General features: G+C 34.5%; 4 protein-coding genes across 4 annotated transcripts; 2 read left to right on the top strand and 2 right to left on the bottom strand.

Moving 5' to 3' along the window:
* Positions 1–819: 819 nt before the first annotated feature.
* On the top strand, positions 820–2716 carry LOC18585938 (putative acetyltransferase At3g50280). Its single transcript, XM_018129391.2, has one exon. The coding sequence runs from the start codon at positions 1056–1058 to the stop codon at positions 2514–2516; it is 1461 nt and encodes a 486-aa protein (XP_017984880.2). The 5' UTR covers positions 820–1055; the 3' UTR covers positions 2517–2716.
* A 7631-nt stretch (positions 2717–10347) lies between these two features.
* LOC18585937 (putative acetyltransferase At3g50280) lies at positions 10348–12083 on the top strand. The gene has a single exon (XM_007009022.3). The coding sequence runs from the start codon at positions 10398–10400 to the stop codon at positions 11835–11837; it is 1440 nt and encodes a 479-aa protein (XP_007009084.3). The 5' UTR covers positions 10348–10397; the 3' UTR covers positions 11838–12083.
* A 688-nt stretch (positions 12084–12771) lies between these two features.
* Positions 12772–15851, bottom strand: LOC18585936 (26S proteasome non-ATPase regulatory subunit 7 homolog A). The gene is made up of 9 exons (XM_007009021.3): positions 15587–15851; positions 14698–14790; positions 14533–14614; positions 14351–14447; positions 14170–14245; positions 13863–14044; positions 13629–13686; positions 13425–13510; positions 12772–13125 (listed from the first exon to the last, which is right to left on the bottom strand). Exons 1-9 carry the CDS (start codon positions 15771–15773, stop codon positions 13054–13056), a joined length of 933 nt encoding a protein of 310 aa, XP_007009083.3. The 5' UTR covers positions 15774–15851; the 3' UTR covers positions 12772–13053.
* Positions 15852–17420: 1569 nt separating this feature from the next.
* Positions 17421–18531, bottom strand: LOC18585935 (WUSCHEL-related homeobox 5). Its single transcript, XM_007009020.3, has 2 exons — positions 17904–18531; positions 17421–17815 (listed from the first exon to the last, which is right to left on the bottom strand). The coding sequence occupies exons 1-2, from the start codon at positions 18256–18258 to the stop codon at positions 17577–17579; spliced, it is 594 nt and encodes a 197-aa protein (XP_007009082.1). The 5' UTR covers positions 18259–18531; the 3' UTR covers positions 17421–17576.
* Positions 18532–21399: the final 2868 nt, after the last annotated feature.

The following is a 21399-nucleotide window of genomic DNA, read 5'->3' as shown; positions in this document are numbered from 1 at the left end:
GAAGAATGGGATTTAATAATTAAAAAGAGCCAAATTAAATCTGATGATATACAGTTCAAGATTAGCTAAAAACAGTTGAGATTCTCAGCCGACTTTGCTTGGGGATTTGGGAATGACAGCCTACTTACAGAAGTTCAAACGGGACAGTGGGATTCTTCCCCCATTTTTATTTATTTATGCATGCAAAAGAAATGGATTAGCCATGGAATCTATCTTAAATTTAGATACAACACATCCCATTATCCATATTAACTTTTGTATAATCATAGATTATATCCATTAATGATTGAACCGACACGGTTAATTTCGAAAAGCATAAAAATTAAATCTATTTACAAGTACAGGAACTAATTGCATATAAAAGAGTAAGTGAGAAAAGAGGTATAAATACTCTTTTCCTCTCCGTTTTTATCTGGTTTCCTTTTGAAAATGTGAATTCATTTTCAGCCACCTAATACTCTTACGTCTTTTATAGTACATATTAAAAAGCTTTGAATGTATAAGTCCGAATCAAAATTTTTATCTTTAACTTTCGTAAAGATTAAAGAGAGACAAATATTTAAAGATCGATGAAATGAAATAAAATTCTTTAGTGATGAACGTTTTCTTTCTTTGGTGATAAAAGATTGAGACAATGTACAATCAGGTGGGCATAAATTCTTGCAAGAGACTGATTTGAAGTGAAGATATATATATATATATTTGAGATCAAAATCTTGTGACCCAGAATTGCAAGAGATAAGTGAAAGATATTCCTGTAGAGAAAAAGAAGAGAAAATTGATGTGGACTTTTCAATTATTCAATGGACTTATGGCTTGGGAAAAGATACCAACTTGCTCCAACTCACCATTACAATCCTTTCCATTGCCCTGTCAAATTGTCAACCATTGATTTGTTTTTGCTCCTCCACTAAAAAAAATGTTAGAAGTTAACTCAAAGCTGCCATATTCATGCACCCAAATCCTTATAAATACCTCCCCAACCCCCCATTGCCAGAACCCATACTAAGAGTGAGAGGGTACAGTGAAGTGAAGAAGAAAACCCAGAAACAAAAATGCCTTCTTCTCCTTTGGTTCTTGTCTCAAAATCGACAGTCTTCCCAGACCGGAAGTCGAATCTAGGAGAACTGAAGCTTTCAGTTTCAGACCTCCCAATGCTGTCGTGTCATTACATACAAAAGGGTTGCCTCTTCACGCTCCCTCCCGTTCCCATAGACTCACTCGTCTCCCTCCTCAAACAATCCCTGTCCAAGACGCTGTCGTTTTTCTCTCCTCTCGCCGGTCGGCTTCACACCGACCAGAACGGGTACATTTACGTAAGTTGCAACGACGCTGGCGTGGAGTTCCACCATTCGAAATGCGCCACGCGGTTCGTCCGTGACGTCATTGGTCCCATCCATGTCCCGGAGTTGGTTAAGGAGTTTTTCTGCTTCGACAAGACGGTTAGTTATCAGGGGCATTACAAGCCGATCATGGCCGTCCAAGTCACCGAGCTTGCTGATGGGTTCTTCATCGGGTGTTCCGTTAACCATGCCGCCGTTGACGGCACGTCGTTTTGGAATTTCTTCAACACTTTCGCCGAAATTTGCAGAAAGATTAGTACTGCGAATGATGATCGGAGCGTTGAAAAAATCGCGAGGCAACCGGATTTTTCCCGGGACTCGGCACTGATTTCATCGGCGATTTTAAGAGTTCCGGAAGGTGGGCCCAGAGTTACGTTTAACGAAAACGAGCCGTTACGGGAGAGAATCTTCAGTTTCAGCAGAGAAGCCATTTTGGAACTCAAAGCCAAAGTTAACAACACGAAGGAGGATCTTCTTGTTAACGGAAACTTCAACGCCGTTGAGATTCTCGGGAAGCAAAGTAACGACAAGTACCATAACGATAACGGCAAAAACTTGACGGGAATTTTTGAAAAGTGGTTATTTAAAACTACCGCCATTTCCGATTCGGTGGAGATTTCGTCGTTTCAATCGCTCTGCGCGCTTCTTTGGCGAGCCGTGACACGTGCGAGAAAGCTTCCATATTCCAAAACGACGACGTTCAGAATGGCGGTGAATTGCCGTCACAGGCTGAACCCGAAGCTGGACCCTCTGTACTTCGGGAACGCGATTCAAAGCATTCCAACGTACGCGACAGCAGGTGAGGTCACGTCACGTGGCCTGCGCTGGTGTGCTGAGCAATTGAACGAGAGCGTGAAAGCTCATGACGACGAAACGGTGCGTCGTTTCATCGGAAACTGGGAGAAGGATCCGAGGTGTTTTCCTTTGGGGAACTTCGACGGCGCGTCGATGACGATGGGGAGTTCGCCTAGGTTCCCTATGTACGACAACAATTTCGGGTGGGGCCGACCTTTGGCGGTTAGGAGCGGTGGCGCCAATAAGTTCGACGGGAAGATCTCCGCGTTTCCTGGGCGGGAAGGGAATGGGAGCGTTGATCTGGAGGTGGTTTTGGCGCCAGAAACGATGGCCGGGATCGAGTCTGATCACGAGTTCATGCAATTTGTAACGAATTAAATCCGTGTGGGGGGATTTAACGGCGCAGATGTATTTTTATATTATCATGTGTATCATTTCCGACCGTTGGATGATCTTTGCTAAGATTGGTGGGTCCGCGATTGGGGGTCTTATAACGGTCGTGATGTTCTAAGGGGATAAGGATGTTTTGTCTGTTTCTGACATGATCATTAGTAAATTAAATAACTATCTTGGCTTAATTTTTTTGTTTCCTCTTTTTTATTAAATCTAATACGTCTTTAATTTATAAATTTTATACATTATTAGTAAATTAAATGTTATTATCTCATAATAAATGAATTTAATAATTAAAAATCTCCAAAAAATAAGTGCTTGTAGTTTCAAATAAATTTTGAATTTTTCCTTTATACATTCATTGATTCGAAGAGTTCTAATGATATAAACATATATTTTTATTATTATTATTTTATTTAAAAAATGAGATTCAAATTTAATGTTTTAAGTACAAAGATATGCACTTATACATTTATTTATAAGCAATGAAACAATTAAAGCACTTTAGTTCAACCAACTTAATTGTAAAAGTACTCTCAAATTAAAAGTAGAATCCAGCTACTACAAATAGTATGGTGGTACTCAAATAGCTTAAAAAAAAGTGTAATTGATGGGATTCTCAATAATTTTTTTTAGGTAAAGTTAGATGATCTTTTAGCCGTTGAAATTCATGAATGATTAAGCTGAATTAGTCAATAAGTAAACGTGATTATAGCATTTAATATGGCTAATCTCCAACGGATCCAACCAAACCCCCTTTTTGGCTACAGAGCGCCTAATTTGTCTCCATCTTCATCTTTTGGAAGCAAGCTGGTCGTGTGGTAGCTTAACCATATTCTCCCAGTAGGGCTAGCCATGCTATTACCCTAGTCGATTGGTGACGGAATTTCGACCATGTTCAAGCCATTTGATTCGTTCAATTGCGGCCAATGGCGACCTCACCAAGATCAAGTCTTCCACCTGCAAACCCTTGGACGGTTGATTGCGATAACTGGCGGGATGCTGAATTCGGGATCCAAAATAAATAGTCGATTCGGCCTTTCCATTTAGAAATTGAACTTGATCTTATCTTTACCCATTTGCACTTTGTTTGCACATTGGATACGTAGTTTGTCTGATGATAGATGGACAAAAAATTGCCATGCAAAAATGACGGAATCTTTCTTCTCCAAAAAGACGGCTTAGTCCATTTGATCAATATGGTAGCTTAAGACAAAGTCAAAGAAACCTTTGGGTTTTGAATAATACAACACTTTAATTTTTACCGACAGACACCCCATTTTGACTCATGTTTTTGTCATTTAATTTTTTGCCCTATCGATCGACCCTTTCTTTCTTCAACCCTTATCCCCCATAAATTTTTGGTAAATTATAATAACAAAAAAAAATTAAATAAAAGAAACCCATTTTTCTCATGTGCTAAGGAAGGCAAAAGAAGACAAAAAAAAAAAGAAAAGAAGAGAAAAAGAAAAGTGTTTGTTCATTATTTGGCTATAGTGTCACTTAAGGAGATTAGACAACATTAGTACATTTTGATTCCAGAACGAGTTTGGTAGCCGGCCTATCAATAGAGTCCAAAGAAAGTCAAGTGCGGAATCCATGCAAAAAAGAGTTCAAATTCATCACCTACATGCATGAACAAATACAATTTACTAATAACCCTTCATTATTGTTCAGTCATCAAAAACGTACCTTAATATGTACTCCCTCACTCTCTAAATATTTGTCTGTTTTTCTTCTTTTACGAAAATTAAAATAATTAAGTAAGATGGCGAAAGGAAGGAGAGGGACAAGTAAGGCAAAGTCTCCGTAATAATTAATCAATAATTAATTTTAATAGATTTAATAGATTACAATAAAACTTATTATTGTAGAACTATTCCCTAAACCCTACTGCCAAGACCCCACGACTAACCCATCTCTTGTTCGTCCTCCAAATGCGAAATTTTAGCTCCATCAGTGATTAATTGTTTAAAGAAAATGAATACGTTTTGGATAAGGTTCACACGTAAAACGTTTGACTTAGATAATGATAATGTTAAGTGAAGAAATTTTTGCAATAATGTAAGATGTCAACGTCGGATTACATGTAACAGTAGGTACCATGAACAAGAGGCTGATTTTGTTGTATGGGAAGAGTTCATCGGCTCCTTCCTAATTCCTGTAATCTTCTCAAGGAGCAAAATTTTCTATGTTGATAGGATTTTATACTGTATTATTACAAAGGGGAGGAGGTATTAGACTTACTTTATTCTTTCAATGGTATTGATATTCATAGCATCTTTCCATCAAAATATGATTAAGATGATTGAATTCATCCACATATATATATATATATATATATCTATAATATATATAAAGGTAAGATGTTTTAATTTCTTTTAATTTTTTTCAATTGAGTCTTTAATTGAATGACAAGTGTCATTCAATTAGAACCCTCTTTTATTTTTTTGACCTTTCGTTTTCTATTGAATTAATTTTTTTTACACCTTATGCTAAAAATAAGTTGTTTTTGACATTTGAAGGGTTTTTTTTTTGTTTTTTTAACTTTTATTTATTTTAATAAAAAATACTTGAAAATAATAATTTTTAACTTTTAATGCTTACAAGATAGATTTATTTAATATTTATCAATTATAATTTAATATTATTTTTTATCTATATTCTCTTATTCTACGTAAACCTGAATCTATAGTATATAGATACCTTTTTTATACATAAATGTTTAAATTTCAATAAATATCCATCCAATTCATTATATAAAAGTAGGATAATTGATTGGGTCAATTGATTGACATTTGTCATTCTTAATTAAATTAATTTTTTTACACCTATGTCAAAACTACATTGTTTTTGACATTTGAAGGCTTTTTTTTCTTTTTTACTTTTATTTATTTTAGTAAAAAATATTGAAAACAATAATTTTTAACTTTTAATACTTATAAGATAGATTCATTTAATATTATTTTTTATCTATATTCTTTTATTCTGCATCAACCTGAATTTATAGTATATAGACATCTCTTTTGTAAATGAATGTTTAAATTCTAATAAACATCCATCCAATTCATTGAACAAAATAAAAAAGTCAAAAAAGCCTACTCATTTTTCAATATACATGGCACATAGTCATCATTTAATAAATAAATCAATTGAATTTGATAACCTTTAGCCATTCATTTTATATATAAAAGACATATAATACTAGAAATTATTAACCATTTTATATTGATAGGATCTTTATATTTTACTGTTGCTTTATATTTTACAACTGTTTATTTTAATCTGTTAATAGTATATGTTATATACATTTTCATATCTTAATAGTTTATTATATATCTAATAATCTTTGATAGGATTATCGTCTTTTTTGGATAAATTATGTTTTAAATAGGATAACTAATTGGGTCAATTGGTTGTCATTCTCTACTGAATTAATTTTTCTTACACCTTATGTCAAAGCTGCATTGTTTTTTTTTTACATTTGAAGGGTTTTTTTATTTTTATTTATTTTAGTAAAAAAATACTTGAAAATAATAATTTTTAATTTTTAATGTTTAGAATATAGATTCATTTAATATTTATCAATTGTAATTTAATATTATTTTCTGTTTATATCCTCTTATTCTGTATGAACCTGAATCCATAATATTTAGACATCTCTTTTATACATGAATGTTTAAATTTCAATAAATATTTATCCAATTCATTGAACAAAATAAAAAAGTCGAAAATGTTTATTCATTTCTTAATATACATAACACATAGTCATCATTGAACAAATAAATCAACTAAATTTGACAACCTTTAGCCATTCATTTTATATATAAAAGATATATTATTAGAAATTAATAACTATTTTATATTGATAAAATCTTTATATTATATGGTTGCCTTATATTGTACAATTGTTTATCTTAATCTGACAATAGTACATATTATATACTCTCTCATTTATTAATATTTTACTATTTTATAATCATATAAGTAGGTACAAGTTTTCGATAATCATTTATTAATATTTATATTTTACTGTTACCTTATATTTTACAACTGTTTATTTTAATCTGTTAATAGTATATGTTATATACTTTTTCATTTCTTAATAGTTTATTATATATCTAATAATTATCGTCTTTTTTGGATAAATTCTGTTTTAAATAGAATAACTAATTGGGTCAATTGGTTGTCATTCTCTATTGAATTAATTTTTCTTACACCTTATGTCAAAGCTGCATTATTTTTTTGACATTTGAAGGGTTTTTTTATTTTTATTTATTTCAGTAAAAAAATACTTGAAAATAATAATTTTTAATTTTTAATGTTTAGAATATAGATTCATTTAATATTTATCAATTGTAATTTAATATTATTTTCTATTTATATCCTCTAATTCTGTATGAACTTGAATCCATAGTATTTAGACATCTCTTTTATACATGAATGTTTAAATTTCAATAAATATTTATCCAATTCATTGAACAAAATAAAAAAGTTGAAAAGGTTTATTCATTTCTTAATATACATAGCACATAGTCATCATTGAACAAATAAATCAACTAAATTTGACAATATTTAGTCATTCATTTTATATATTAAAAATATATTATTAGAAATTAGTAATTATTTTATATTGATAAGATCTTTATATTATATGGTTGTTTTATATTCCACAACTGTTTATCTTAATCTGCCAATAGTACATGTTATATACTCTCTCATTTCTTAATATTTTACTATTTTATAATCATATATGTAGGTACAAGTTTTCGGTAATTGAAATCAGAGTAAATAATTATTTTCAATTAATACCAGTTTATTTTTTCCTCTATCAGTAAAAACCGGACATTCATGCAGTTCACTAATACAATATTGCTTTCTCTACAAACTCTTTTGAAGGTACCAAATTGAAATCTACTCTAGCATAATCAATATTTCCTATGATTTTTTTCGTAACGTAGCTACAGACACCATCCTAGTATATATAATTTCACCCCATATATGATTAGTTCTATTTTTTCTTCCCTCATTAAACATGAGTACATAGTAATATAATGAGAAAGGTCTTGTGTTTCATTATTACACGTGAAAATTGTACAATGCAGGAGAGAAGCATTTTTCTTACAAGAACCTTGATAATTCCAACAAAATAATAATAATTCACTCCTTCTGTCTCTTTTTTTATTTATATTTTTCTTACAACAGTTAATATTTAAAATTTTTAATATAAAATATGTCAAAGTCGAAATTTTTTTTCTTAATCTCCGTAAAAGGATCACAAAAATATAGCCATGGAAGGGGTATATTTGAAGCTATATATATAAACCAATTAATTAAAAGGATAAAAACAGAAACAAAAGATAAAATAGAAAAAAATCATATGAAATTCTTTCATATATGGTCGGTATTGAACTGTCATACACGTGGCAAATGTCAAGGGGGGCTCAACCGAAATAATATTAATTAATCTCTCTTAATTTGGACATGCACCAAGCTCTTTCCAATCTTATAAAAAATTAAATTAAATAATATATTATACTCTAAGTCAAACAACTAAGTAAGCTACAAACATGCATGGGTATTTCCACAGGATTATTATTAAACCAAAATATTATTTTAAAATTAATGTTAGTACTTATTTAAATATTCTTCTCAATAATTAGAAAATTAAAATAATTCCAAACGCCGACAAATAAAAATTGACGGTTTTTGATGATTTTTTTAACTTAATAAACCGACTTTCAACAGTGAATCAAATAACAATAAGAATAATAATAAGTTCTAATGATTAGAGTATAAGATCATATGGTACGAGATATATATAAAAATAAAAGATAAAATTATTATTGTCATTATTATAATACTTGTTCTGTTTTTTTTATTTTTATGAAAATTAAGATAAAAAATTTGATTTTATTAAAAAAATAAATTAAAGTAGCTAAGAGTTAATATTGAAATTATAATCATGAGACAGTTCCAGATTAGCTAAAAACAGTTGAGATTCTTTCTGGGCCGACCTTTTGTTCTTGGGATTGGTACGTAGTGACAACCAGACAGATACAGAATGTAAGTCAGCTGTGGGATTCTTAATATTTTTTGCATGAAAATTTTGATTTTTTCATGGAATCCCTCAGGCTGTTAGGGTTTAAGTCAAACTGTGGAGCCAAAATCTTCACAATATTTTAAGACCTTAGCCAATAAACCAAAAATAATTGACAACAGTTGATCCACTAGCTAGCTATCTAGTCAATTTGATCCAACATTATTAAATCATGACTTACTCGAAATATAAACAATCCAAACTCAAAATGATCACTAAGTTTAAACTTGATCCTAACTCGAACTCGGACCTTATTATTATATGCTTGCAGAGCAGATCATATAACAAAAATTAACCTATATACGAAAGATAGTTTAATAATCGCTTGAACATGAATATATTCGAAAAACGATAGTCACCTTATTTTTCAAGTCTAAGCTTAACCCTAATTTGAATCTTATTATTTTATACCTGCAGAGTGGGTCGTACAACAAAAAATTAACTTGTACACGAAAGATCGCTCAATAATCACTCAAACCCGAACATATTGAAAAAAACAATATTAACCCAATGTTTCATGTCTAGTATTAAGACAAAATCTTTTACTTGGTTACAATATAAGATTTGTATCAGAAGGTTTTGTCCACATAGAAGCAACTTTCATTAATTAATCAATTCAAGAGTTTGGCCACAGTTAAAAGACAATAAATTCTATTGCATGCCAGACATTTGTCACTAGACTATGACGAACACACACATCAATTTCAATCAAAATTTGTAAGAACTCAAAAGGCAAAATTATGAGAGATTTGGTCTGTGGATTGGATGGATGGGTGTGAGCCATGCATATCTCGCATATGTGGGCTTTTCCATGTATTAATCCAAGATATATAGCTAAGTCCCCTACCTTTGATATATTCCTGAGATATGAAGCAAAAATCTCTCCCCTTTGGATTCTTCATGATATGTCCATATCAGATTTCAATTAACTCCCTTTTTTATTTCCTCAAATATATAGGCTTACTTCACTTGGCAGAATTCTGCCATATATAATTGCTCCTACATATATATGTATTGCTATTTGTTCATTACCACTAGCACCACTTGCGCTTGTTTCATGCCTTGTCAAACTTGAACATTTGAACAAATCATACATATAAAAATCTTAACTTACAAATTGTACATATATCAAATTAGACCATAATTTCAATAGCCGGAACAGACAATGGGTAGTTATGTAAATGGGTATGAGTAATAATCTTAAAATATTGGTTCTTTAAATCCTATTATAAATAATGAATTGTTTTGTTATTGAATTTGAATTCGATTGTATTTTGTAACGGTGTTCATATCATTTTTAACTAAATAAACGGATTCGAGCACTTTAACATTTAGTTCATTACTTGGTACATGATTTCTTACTTAAAGAGTATGATTCAAATCATTTTCTCTCAATTATAATAAAAAAACTAAATAAACCGGTTCAAATTGTAATTGAGTTTGTATAATATATATTAAATTTAATAATTGAATTTAACTACAAAAACCTCAAAATTAAAAAGAAAAAAAAAACCTTGAGCCTAATGAGACAAGAACAAAGAACTATATAAGAATTGAATCTTTGAGACTTAGGAATAAAATAAGACAAAAATCCATTAAATCACTTTAATAAAATAATAAAAAGGTGGCAAACTACTACCGCACCTGTACTAAATGCATGCACCCAAACTCCTATAAATACCTTCTCTGAAGGAAACCCCTCCCCTATCCCTCTCCATCACTTACTCCCACTACCAGACATTTCCCAAGCAAACTGAGAGTGAAAAATGCCTTCTTCAGCTCCATGTATTGCTTTGGTCTCAAAATCCAATGTTTTCCCAGACCAGAAATCGAAGCTAGGAGAACTGAAGCTCTCAGTTTCAGATCTCCCAATGCTGTCTTGCCATTACATCCAGAAAGGTTGTCTTTTCACCCGCTCTCCCATTCCCATCGACTCCCTCGTCTCCCTTCTCAAACAATCACTGTCCAAGACGCTGTCGTTCTTCCCTCCCCTTGCTGGCCGGCTTCACACCGACCCGAATGGTTACATCTACGTGACTTGCAACGACGGCGGCGTTGAATTCTACCATGCCACTTGTAAGGGTCTGTCGATTCGGGACGTCATTGGTCCTCTCGACGTTCCCGAGTTCGTTAAGAAGTTTTTCTGTTTCGACAAGACGGTTAGTTACCAGGGGCATTTTAAACCGATCATGGCCGTCCAAGTTACCGAGCTCGGTGACGGGGTCTTCATCGGATGCTCCGTTAACCATGCGGTGACTGACGGTACGTCGTTTTGGAATTTCTTCAACACATTCGCCGAGCTTTGCAAGAAAATTAGTAGTAATAATCAGAACTTTGAGAAAATCGCAAGGCAGCCAGATTTTTCCCGGAATTCTGTTTTGGTTTCGCCGGCGGTTCTGAAAGTCCCCGAAGGTGGCCCCAAAGTTACATTCAACGAAAAAGAGCGGTTACGGGAGAGAATCTTCAGTTTCAGCAGAGAAGCTATTTTGGAACTCAAAGCCAGAGTTAACAACAACGAGGAAGAGCTTCTCGTTAACGGAAACTTCAACGCCGTTGAGATTCTCGGCAAACAGAGTAACGACAAGTACCATAACGAGAAAAGCAAGAGTCGGTTGTTCAGAACCGCTCCGGTTTCAAATACGGCGGAGATTTCGTCGTTTCAATCACTCTGCGCTCTGCTTTGGCGAGCGGTGACACGTGCGAGGAAGCTTCCGTCTTTCCAAAAGACGACGTTCAGAATGGCGGTGAATTGTCGCCACAGGCTGAACCCGAAGCTGGACCCTTTGTACTTCGGGAACGCGATTCAAAGCATTCCAACGTACGCGTCAGCGGGTGACGTGACTTCACGTGAACTGCGCTGGTGCGCGGAGCAGTTAAACCAGAGCGTGAGGTCCCACGACGACGAAACGGTGCGTCGTTTTGTGAAGGAGTGGGAGAAAGATCCGCGGTGTTTCCCGTTGGGGAACTTCGACGGCGCATCGATGACGATGGGGAGTTCCCCGCGGTTCCCGATGTACGACAACGATTTCGGGTGGGGCCGGCCGTTGGCTGTCAGGAGCGGCGGCGCCAATAAATTCGACGGGAAGATCTCCGCTTTCCCTGGGCGGGAAGGTAACGGGAGCGTTGACCTGGAAGTTGTTTTGGCGCCCGAAACCATGGCTGGGATTGAATCTGATCACGAGTTCATGCAGTATGTAACGAATTAACCTTTCAACGGTTCCTGATGGTGATCTGAGGGTTACGTGTACTGAATCAGGACCGTTGCCAGTGCTTGAGATGGTGGGACCGGACTTTAGGGTGGGGTCTAACCAGGATAGGTGTCCTTGTTGTTTTTTTGGTAGTCTTTTGTTTTGATCAGAAAATTTGAAGTTTGTTTTCTTAAAAGTACCGCCTTTGTTGTTTGTTGAAGAAGAATCTAAGGATAAGGAAGAATTAAATGAGGCTTTTTGGAATTTAACAGTTTTCTAAATTGGGAAAAAAGACAACAAAAGTAGTTGGTAATAAACTTACTTTTTCAGGAAAAAAAATAACAACAATGTAGTTTTTGTCCTCACATTCACACCAATAGGTAAATGATTATAAAAAAACTTAGTAAACGTTATACGCTATAATAAGACTTACACAACTTTTCACTAATATAGGAGAAAATAACTTTTTTAGGGACAATTTTCTAACCTAATACAAGGTTGGTTCCCTTCCAAAAGTGGAGAAAATTAATTAATTACTATAGAGGTGGCAAATTCTATATTATTTTGATAAAAAGAAAGAAATGAGGGGAGTTGGTCAATCTTAAGATTTTCATCTGAATGGTAAAATTTTCTCTGGGTGTATTCATTGAATCTCAATCTGAAATGGAAGGTCATTCGGTAATTCAGAAAAAGACAAGAAGGGGTTGCCATATGCTCGGTATCTGGGAAAGAATTGGCACATGCTTCATGGTGTTCAATCAAAGAAGAAAAGATTTTGTGCTTTCCTCCAAAGGAATTAACAAGTGTCTAACCAGAGGCACATGGATGATTTATTGCTTAGGCCCACTACATGGCAAATCACCAAAAGCTTTTAGTGATAATCCTGCTTGATGCTATTCTCTTCAATTCATTAACCCCACAGGTGATTTTTCAAAAGGGTTTTCATCAGACGAAAGAAAAGAGCACATCTTGTATTAAAACCAATGGGAAATGTATTTATCATAAAATGTGTCATAGCAATGCTAAACGCAAGGAAAGACATTTCGGGAGCCATGTTTTCTAAAAAGGCCCCGCCAGCTACCCCCTCACCCTCTCTCGCCGTCTTTTTGTTCTTCTTGTTCAGAAAGAAGAAGATTCTCAAAGACTTACAGAACCGAAAAGGACTAACCACCAAACTGTTAGAAGGGATGGGCCTCCTTTCTTAGAATATCTGATGCGGTTCGGATCCTTATGTTTAGGTTCCAGCTGAGGCAGATAGAGCAACAGGCTTTGAGTCCTCTGCTTTCTCATGCTCGTTGTTAAGTATCTGAAAAAGATTCCCAAAATTAATTAAACCAGGTTATGCAACAACCATAAACCATTTAGCCAACTGTTGAATGTTCATATTTTTCCACATAATGAAATGATGACGTCAACTAGGATAAAACAATCTTTAACATGAAGCCATGTCTGGAAAATTGTGGCCCTTGAGCATAAGAAGATGAATATTAGCATTAACAACTTCTGATAGTATCAGCAACCCTCAGTTCAGGTTATAACCAATGACCAAGTCAATAAGTTATGATTTAAAAGGATTATGCAAAAATATGTTAACAGTTAACTCACCTTGTTGTTGATCACATTGTGAAGAGCAATTACACTTCTGATGAGAGAAGAAAGATAGATCACCAACATCATATCATTTGTTTTCACTGTCAAAGATACAATACAAGAACAATCCAAGAAATCAGAACATTTATTGAAAAAATAAGTTAAAGTCGAAGCAAGATGTAAAGATAGGGCAGTGTAAATTTTATATGTGTATCTCACCTGCAAAAGCCTTGATCAACTCTCCCACATTGAGATTAGGAAGTAGGTTAAAAACATCCTACAAAATTTTGAAGAGATATCAGCACAAAATCAGAATGACCGCATGATATGGCGCTAACATGCAAAACTAACAGGCTTTGCCCCATGAAATTAAATATATATATGCCAGAAAATATTAAAGCGGTAAAAGTGGGTGCTGAAAAGAGCTACAATATATTATTATCCCAAACCAACCTGCAAATGATACAGAATTTCATGATTTAGTAGAAGTTTTCCTTCAATTACAAGATCAAGGTAACTTCTTATTTCTTGAAGTCGACCATCCAATCCTTTCAAGGCTGTGAGTTTACCCGTCACCTCTGTAGCAAGGGTGCTAATGTTTGTATCCTTCACATCCCTGAGCAAGTGCTCCACACCTGTTAAACAGGGCAACAAATAAAAATCAAAACCAAATAAATGAAGCATATTATGTCTGCTGCACCTAGCTTGCAATTTAAAACAAAAAATGGATTCACATTCAACACATAGGCATTCCGCATACCAATTTCCTCAACTTCATGAGCTGCAATTTCAGATGGCACATGCACAAACACTTTTTGGCTTTTCTGAGTGGCATTCTGAGACCACATAGGACACCAGTTAGGATTCTACTCAGACCACACATGGAGACTGTTTATAGGAAGTTCTAAGAAAACTCAACCAATACAAACTTATTTCATTACCTCTTTCACCTCTTCAACAGCACAGTAAGCTTTTGTGGGTATTCCCAGCTCTTTAGGTTGAACATCAATGATGACCAAGACAGGATTTGATACATAGCTGCAATATCAGGACTACAACTTAACGGATAAAGGATAATAGAAGAAAAAGGCATTACAAATGGAATTTGAGATGACAAGCTTACTCATTGAACAATCCATGAATATCCAGATCATTCTCCCGTAGTTTAGGGCCAGTACTGTACCACCCAACAACGTGTTCCTTGGCTGAAAACGTACAATGTCAATCTAATAACATCAGTTCCACCACATAGTTTACGTGAAACAAGAGACCATGTTCAAAATAATACCATTTATTCTCTTAAACATGGCAAACATGGACTCATGGTAGTTGTGATCAAGAAACCAAATGCTTGGGTCCTTCTCATCTTCTTCAAATGGCACTGCAAATTAACATTTCAAATATCAAATGGAATGAGTGATGCTTTTAATCTAGAAGCAAAAGAGCTTTCAGACGCATAGAAGCTTTTTCAAAAGTACCTCACGGCAAAAACCTAATAAAACCATGCTAAACAAGGTAAAGCACAATCTCAATGAGCATGCTACTGAAACGCAAGTAGTAAAAAGCATTAAATCAAAACAACATAGAATCTACATAAAAAAATTCAGACCAATTTGTAAAAGCTGGTTTATTGGAATCTAAATACAGCATTACTTCAAATTCAAAACATGCCAGTAACAACACTTGTTTGCAGGTAAGAACTAGTCCTATAATTGGTTTAAATCTCACTGGCTGTCCCGTACATGCAATAATGCAAATTCAAAGGCTCTCTCCAATGCATGGTACCACACCTGTAGCACAACTAATACATCTCCAAATGTACAAGTATTCCAATCAAGTAACGAAGCTAAAGTTTTCCACTTTGATACCATACACAACGTTCCAACAAGTTTACACTAATATCTTTCTCTGTTAAGGCAGCTCAAACCAAAAAAGATCATTGCTTGGGGCAGTGAAAATCGAGCAAACCACAGAAACATAATTGACATCACAACAGAAAAAGTAGCTTCCTCAATGAAAATATACTACATTTATCAATTAGTTCATAGAAAAATAACAAAATTCAAAATCAAAGCTCTCTCTCAGTTTCGCTCCAGAATCCTAGATCGATCTTCCATTTCTGAGAAAAAAAAGAAAAGAAAATTAGTGATTTAAGTTAGAAAGAAGGAGCAGATTACCTGCGTAGCTGTTGGTGACATCGACGGAACCTTTGAAAGAGGATCCAAGCAAGACGCCGACGACTCGCTTGCGAGTGTCTTTGGCGACTCTGTTGTAGTTGTCGACTATGCTTAGGAGAACCAGAGGGTGTACGATCACCTTCTCTATCGGTCTCGATGAGATCTCCTGCGTTGTTATCACATCCATCCTCCTTCGATTTTCTCTTCGAGAGCCTTCTTTTTGAATTTCTGTTTCTTTTCTTTCTTCCTTTGTTCGTTGCTTCTTCTCCAGGAAAGCTTGTTACTTGTTTAAACTCTTGAGCTAGCTTATGGATCTCGTATGGGCCTAGTCGGCCCAAAATAATTGGGCTAATAGGCCCAATTTATATTTAAATTGGGCCAATTTGACTCATAAATAAGTCTGCTTAGAGCCCAATTTTCATTGCTTTGTGGACCTATTCATTTAAAAAAATGGGCAGTTGGCCCAGTTAGTGGGTAAAGTATGGCCCTTATAAGCTCAAACCCAATTGGGGTAGACTGAAGTGGACTATGGACATAAGATATTAGGCCTCACTGGCCGTGGAAAGCAACGATTTGGACCCCATTGGCCTGCTTAAATCAGTCCATCTTATTGGGCCTAAATAAAATTGGGCTACACTTTGGACCAAGTGCATAAATAAGGTAGGCCATTTCGGCCCGAGATTTGATTAGATCGGACATTTTGTTTGAAGTGTTTATATTTGATATATTATCAGTGAGCCAAATATTGTTATCTCGGTAATAAATAAATTTAGAAGTTGGGAACCCTCAAATATTTTTTAAAGATATTTATTTTGATGGATTTTTGAATTTTTACTTATATATATATCTATGAGGTCAAAATTTGTGATTAAGTGATAGTATATAAGTACTATATACTAACAGGAATCAAATATAAACCCTCCTCGAAATGTATAAATCTTCTTTGGCTCGAACTTTATTTGTCTACCCTAAGAATCTACGCATTGGCTTGATATAAAGAGGATTGGAAACATGTAAATTAAGATCTTTATGAGAAAACTTATTTTAAAAGTTTTTGTTTAAAAATAATTTAATTATTGGACTTCAATATTATTTTTGAAAAGCAAAATCATATTATCAAAAAATTATCCGCAAGAACAATACAAGATCCCATTGTTACAAAAAAACACCCATTTGATGCCATCATGAACTAATTAACTAAACACCGGTAACGTATCTTGAATATTGTGAATAACACCCGTTTTTGCAAATTTGTCAATTAAATCATTGACCGCCCGAGGAATATAATAGATTTATCACCCCTCTAATTGAGTTGTTAAAGAATTAACTTGTAAAATATAATTCCTAAGCTTCAACGGATTCATACGTCGAAAATTTACCACTCAACTAACTGCATTTTGAAAATGACTCTTAGAGCGGAGGTCACCGTGTGAGGCCGATTATATTTATATATATATATATATATATATATATATATATATTATTAAGATTGTTTTTATGCACATTAAGAGACTAATGCATGTGATTATCAAAAGATGTTGGCAACTTACACATTTATTTTTTTATGTTAAAAAAAAACATAAAATTTGGCTGCTACTTGTCTTTTTAATATTCATGAAGTAAAAGAAGTTTAGGTTAAAAAAGGAATATCCTTGGAGATAATTATTGCCTTAATGGTCTAAACCAAAATGAAGAATAATTCAAAGATGGGAAGCAAACCCCAAGGCAAAGAATCCATTTTTATGCACTTCAAGGAAGACATTTTCTCATGAGAGGAAGCACATCCCAATTTCCAAGCAATTAATTTCATTGGAAAAACCAAATCCGACAGAGTAAACATGGAGAGCAAAGAGTTTTTATGAGCATGTAGAGGAGGAATGTCCGAAGCATTGATTTTCAATATTACGACGCAATAATCCTATCCTATTTTGTCCATCATGGCTAAGATTCTAACAACAATATTAGTAAAGAAGAAAGGGATTTTGTGTTTTCACAGGAAACTTAAGCGAAGATCCAATGGTGGGTGATGATCAGTTTCTGGGGTACTGATTTTGTAAGGAAATGTTGCTGTTTCCCTGCATTGATCACTTGCATGGAATCTCAGATGCTTCTCCTGCTGATGATCGGATTCTTCAAAGGAATTCAAAGGAAAAAGCTGTAGAGTCTCGATAACCCTTTCAGGCTGACATCCCTTAACCTGATCATGATGATGGTTAACCTCAAAAAACCCTGCAAAAACCCAAGAAAAATGATTTCCATCAGAACCAAACGAAAAGAATAAAGGAACCCCAAGAAAAAGATTTTTCCAGAAGGTTACGTTTTGAAGAAGAAATCCTGTTGTCTCTGCAAATGAAGTCGTTTTCATCCATGGAGACCTTCCGACGCTTCTGTCTTTCCCTAGCTTTATGGTTCTGAAACCAGTAAAAAACATTCTTGCTCTCGATCTTCCCATAAAAGCTAAGCTGAGTCGAAATCTTCTGGATTTGATCGGTGCTCGGGGTTCGAAGTCCCGACCGGAACAAGTCGGTCAGAACCTTAACCTGTTCCGTCGTGGGATTCCATCTCCCGCACTTAGTTCCCCCACCACCACCACCGCCACCACCGCTTCCATTATTCCCATTTCCCCGAACACTTCCAGCTTTAATGCAAAACCCTGACAACCCATCATCCATGTTTCCCAAAAAGCTTTCAGAACAAACCCCAAATCCAAATCTGAACCTATAAGAACTTTCTCCCCTTCTTTTTTCCTCTCACTTCTGAACTGAAAAGACACGAGCTCGTGTGTGTTATATATATATGAATGAACTTTTCTTTGTAGTTATCTTTTGTTTGTATCTGATTAGTGATCGAAAGCAAAAGTAGAATCAAACCCTTTAATTTATATGAGTTTTTGCTTTGATTTTAGGGTTCATGAAGATTGGTTTTAAAGGGGTTTGATCGTCTGGTTTTTTGTGCAAAGACAGAGAGTGAGAGAGAGAGAGAGACATGCGTAAAAGCTGCCACTGTTCAACGTTTTGGTCGGCGAGCAGACAAGAAGTAAGTTTCATTAATAAATATTTTTATATTTTAATTACGTGATGTATTAAAATTTTTGAGTTTTCTTTGATCTCTCTGCACGTATAGAAAGGAGGGGTATTGTGTTTTTCAGTAAAGGTGTGCACTTTTCCATCTAGTATAGTCCAACACCACCACGACATGTGAATAATCCAAGATTTGCTTCTAAATTAATTACCACAACTATGCTAAAGAATGCCAATAATGTTTCAATCTTTGATTTTTTAATTATATTTGTTATTTTTAACTTGGTGATCACTAGCTAGCATGACATTGTTCAAAGGCATAGGAGGCTCCCCTCTCGCATGAAACCCTAAAATAATCGATTTATTTTCCACGAGTTCATCTGATAAGATGGAGATATATTTAATTCAAATTTTAAGAATCGATCGATTAATATAATTCATTTCTGACAAAAAATTGTGTCATTTTAACTTATTGAAGCATCAAATTTCAAAAGAATAGTCATGGGACTGTTTATTGGATGAGTGAGGGGACGAAAGATTGATGCAAGTGAAAGTCAAAGGTTCACATTGTTTGGATCTTCCTTTGGAGGGTTGTGATGATCGAAAACTATACTGACAGAGAGACTGAGTTAGGTTGACCAGGAGTAGATATGTCAGTCAAAAGAAGTTAGGGGGTTGGGGGGCGGGAGGAGAAAAACCTTCTTTTAAGGGTGTGGGAACACAAAGTAGAAGACAAGAAAGCCACCAAATTGAGACTCGGGAGAGACAACTCATGACCAGCCAAAGAAGGGGAAAAAAGCAACTTGGATTTTCTTATATCATGTGCCTCCTATCTTACCAGGGCCACTACATCTTCTCCCCCCTTCTTCAAATTTAGGGCAATTTAAAAAAAATATATAAAGTAGTTCAGTTTGGTCTCTTAGGTAACTAAAGTGTCTGCTTTGTAGTTCAGGCCTTCTGCTTCTCCAAGAACATATTTTGAATACTCATCACCCAGTTTTGAAGGATGGGGAATTGAAATTTTGGTTCCAGATAAAGCGATATGGTTGCTAAAATTATGGTTATTTTGTAAGTGAACTTAGGGATGACAAAGGATAGCATGTAAACTTGTTTTTGGGTAAGACCGGCTCTTGTAACGAGTATTTACATGGGCATTAAATTTTATAATCAAGTTTGAATTACAGGTACATCAAAATTAAATGAATACATTACTCATTATCATTTTTAAATAAACTCAATTTCTAAATAAACATCAAATCATGGTTATTTTGTGAGTAAACTTAAGGATGACAATAAGTAGTATGTAAACCCGGTTTTTAGTAGGATACGGATATTAGATTTTGTAATCAGATTTAAATACAGATATCTCAAAATTAATGAATAATTCTACCCATCGCAATTCCTAAAGAACTCAATGAAAATTTGGATCGAAAATATATTTGACATGAACTAATAAGATCCTAATGAAACAATAATGATCCTTTTCCGTTTGTTCATATTCATCCTTTGCCTCGTTATGTTCATCAAAATTAAACTCGATAGAATTCTAGCTAGGTTAGGTCAAGAAGTAAGTACTAAAGAAGGGGTAAAAAATGTTGTATTGGGTCTACAATTCCCAAAGAATTTCATATATAAACAAACTAAAAAAAATTAGGAGAAGAAATTGTCTCTTAGCACTTGGCAGTGCGTTCTAACTTCTAGGCAAACATTGTATAATAATCATATATAGATTTGGAATTGGAAAGAAACCTAATCCTTTCTTTGCTTTGAGCACTGCCGTCACTATGTCACCAAACATATAATTTAAACCCTAAAGATCTCTAACTTTCAAAGTGCAATGAGGGGCCAAAGGGAGGGTACTGGTGAGATTGGAGAAAGAGCCAACAAAGATTGTGTGTCTGGGTATGATTGTCGGGTTTCTGATATGTGTTGTCCACGTAGATCCTAGGACCATATAAATCCCACCATGCAAGGACAAAAAAGGCACCAAAAAAAGATGTTATAATCACTGAGAAACTAACGAGGAAGAAAAGAAAGCAAACCCTAATTGGGTTTTTATATATATATATATATATATAAAGAGAGAGAGAGAGAGAGAGAGAGAGAACAAGGGAGAGAAAATATAGGGCACGCGTGAAATCTAGGCCCGCCCCAAGTTTCCCGACGACTTCCTCTCCTCCTTTTTGTCTGGTCTTTTCTCTTTTTGTTGTTTGTTTCCACCACTTTTTGTCGGTAAATCCATGAATGCTGTATTAATTAACTAGGAAGGGTGGGTGATGATCTGATAACAGGCAGCGTAATCAGGGGGGGGGGGAGGGGGGGAGCAGAAAACATTCTTGAGACCCAATCATAGGAAGAGGAAATGGACAGCTTAAATGGTGGACATGACAGATGGGTGTTAGGGGGAGGGGACAGAGATACTGATGGACATAGCTAGGTTGATGATGACCAATCACAAGACAACACATGGGGTTAAATTAGCTCGAGGCTTGTTTTTAGAACCTGTGACTAATCAGTTAGCAGCGTCAATCCCTCTAGTGTTTTGAGTAAAATTTTGGTATTGAGTGCTTTTTAAGTGTATTATTTTATGAGGTTAGTTAATAAGTTTGTTTATAGAAATAATTTAACTTAAATGATAAAGTAATCTTTAAACTATTATATTTAATGCGAAAAAAAATTTCTATTATTTTTGTTATATTGAAAGAAGTCATTATTTCAATTTTTACCCACACTAGTTCTTAATTATAACGAAAAATTAATAACAGTGAAATTTAATGTCTACTAAATATCAAC

The sequence above is a fragment of the Theobroma cacao genome, chromosome 10, assembly GCF_053813885.1.
Source record: "Theobroma cacao isolate CCN51 chromosome 10, ASM5381388v1, whole genome shotgun sequence".
NCBI lineage: Eukaryota > Viridiplantae > Streptophyta > Magnoliopsida > Malvales > Malvaceae > Theobroma > Theobroma cacao.
The sequence above is the reverse complement of the archived record's forward strand: the minus strand, read 5'-3'. Positions and strand labels throughout refer to the sequence as shown.

Excerpts from the sequence above, each read along its gene's own strand:
- LOC18585935 (XM_007009020.3), bottom strand. The coding sequence starts at position 18,258 with ATGGATGATGGGTTGTCAGGGTTTTGCATTAAAGCTGGAAGTGTTCGG. Across the intron at positions 17,816-17,903 it reads CAGGATTTCTTCTTCAAAAC|GGTTTTTTGAGGTTAACCAT; the intron begins GTAACCTTCTGG and ends GGGTTTTTGCAG.
- LOC18585936 (XM_007009021.3), bottom strand. The coding sequence starts at position 15,773 with ATGGATGTGATAACAACGCAGGAGATCTCATCGAGACCGATAGAGAAG. Across the intron at positions 14,791-15,586 it reads TGTCACCAACAGCTACGCAG|TGCCATTTGAAGAAGATGAG; the intron begins GTAATCTGCTCC and ends GTTAATTTGCAG. Across the intron at positions 14,246-14,350 it reads CTGTTGAAGAGGTGAAAGAG|AATGCCACTCAGAAAAGCCA; the intron begins GTAATGAAATAA and ends ATGTGGTCTCAG.
- LOC18585938 (XM_018129391.2), top strand. The coding sequence starts at position 1,056 with ATGCCTTCTTCTCCTTTGGTTCTTGTCTCAAAATCGACAGTCTTCCCA.
- LOC18585937 (XM_007009022.3), top strand. The coding sequence starts at position 10,398 with ATGCCTTCTTCAGCTCCATGTATTGCTTTGGTCTCAAAATCCAATGTT.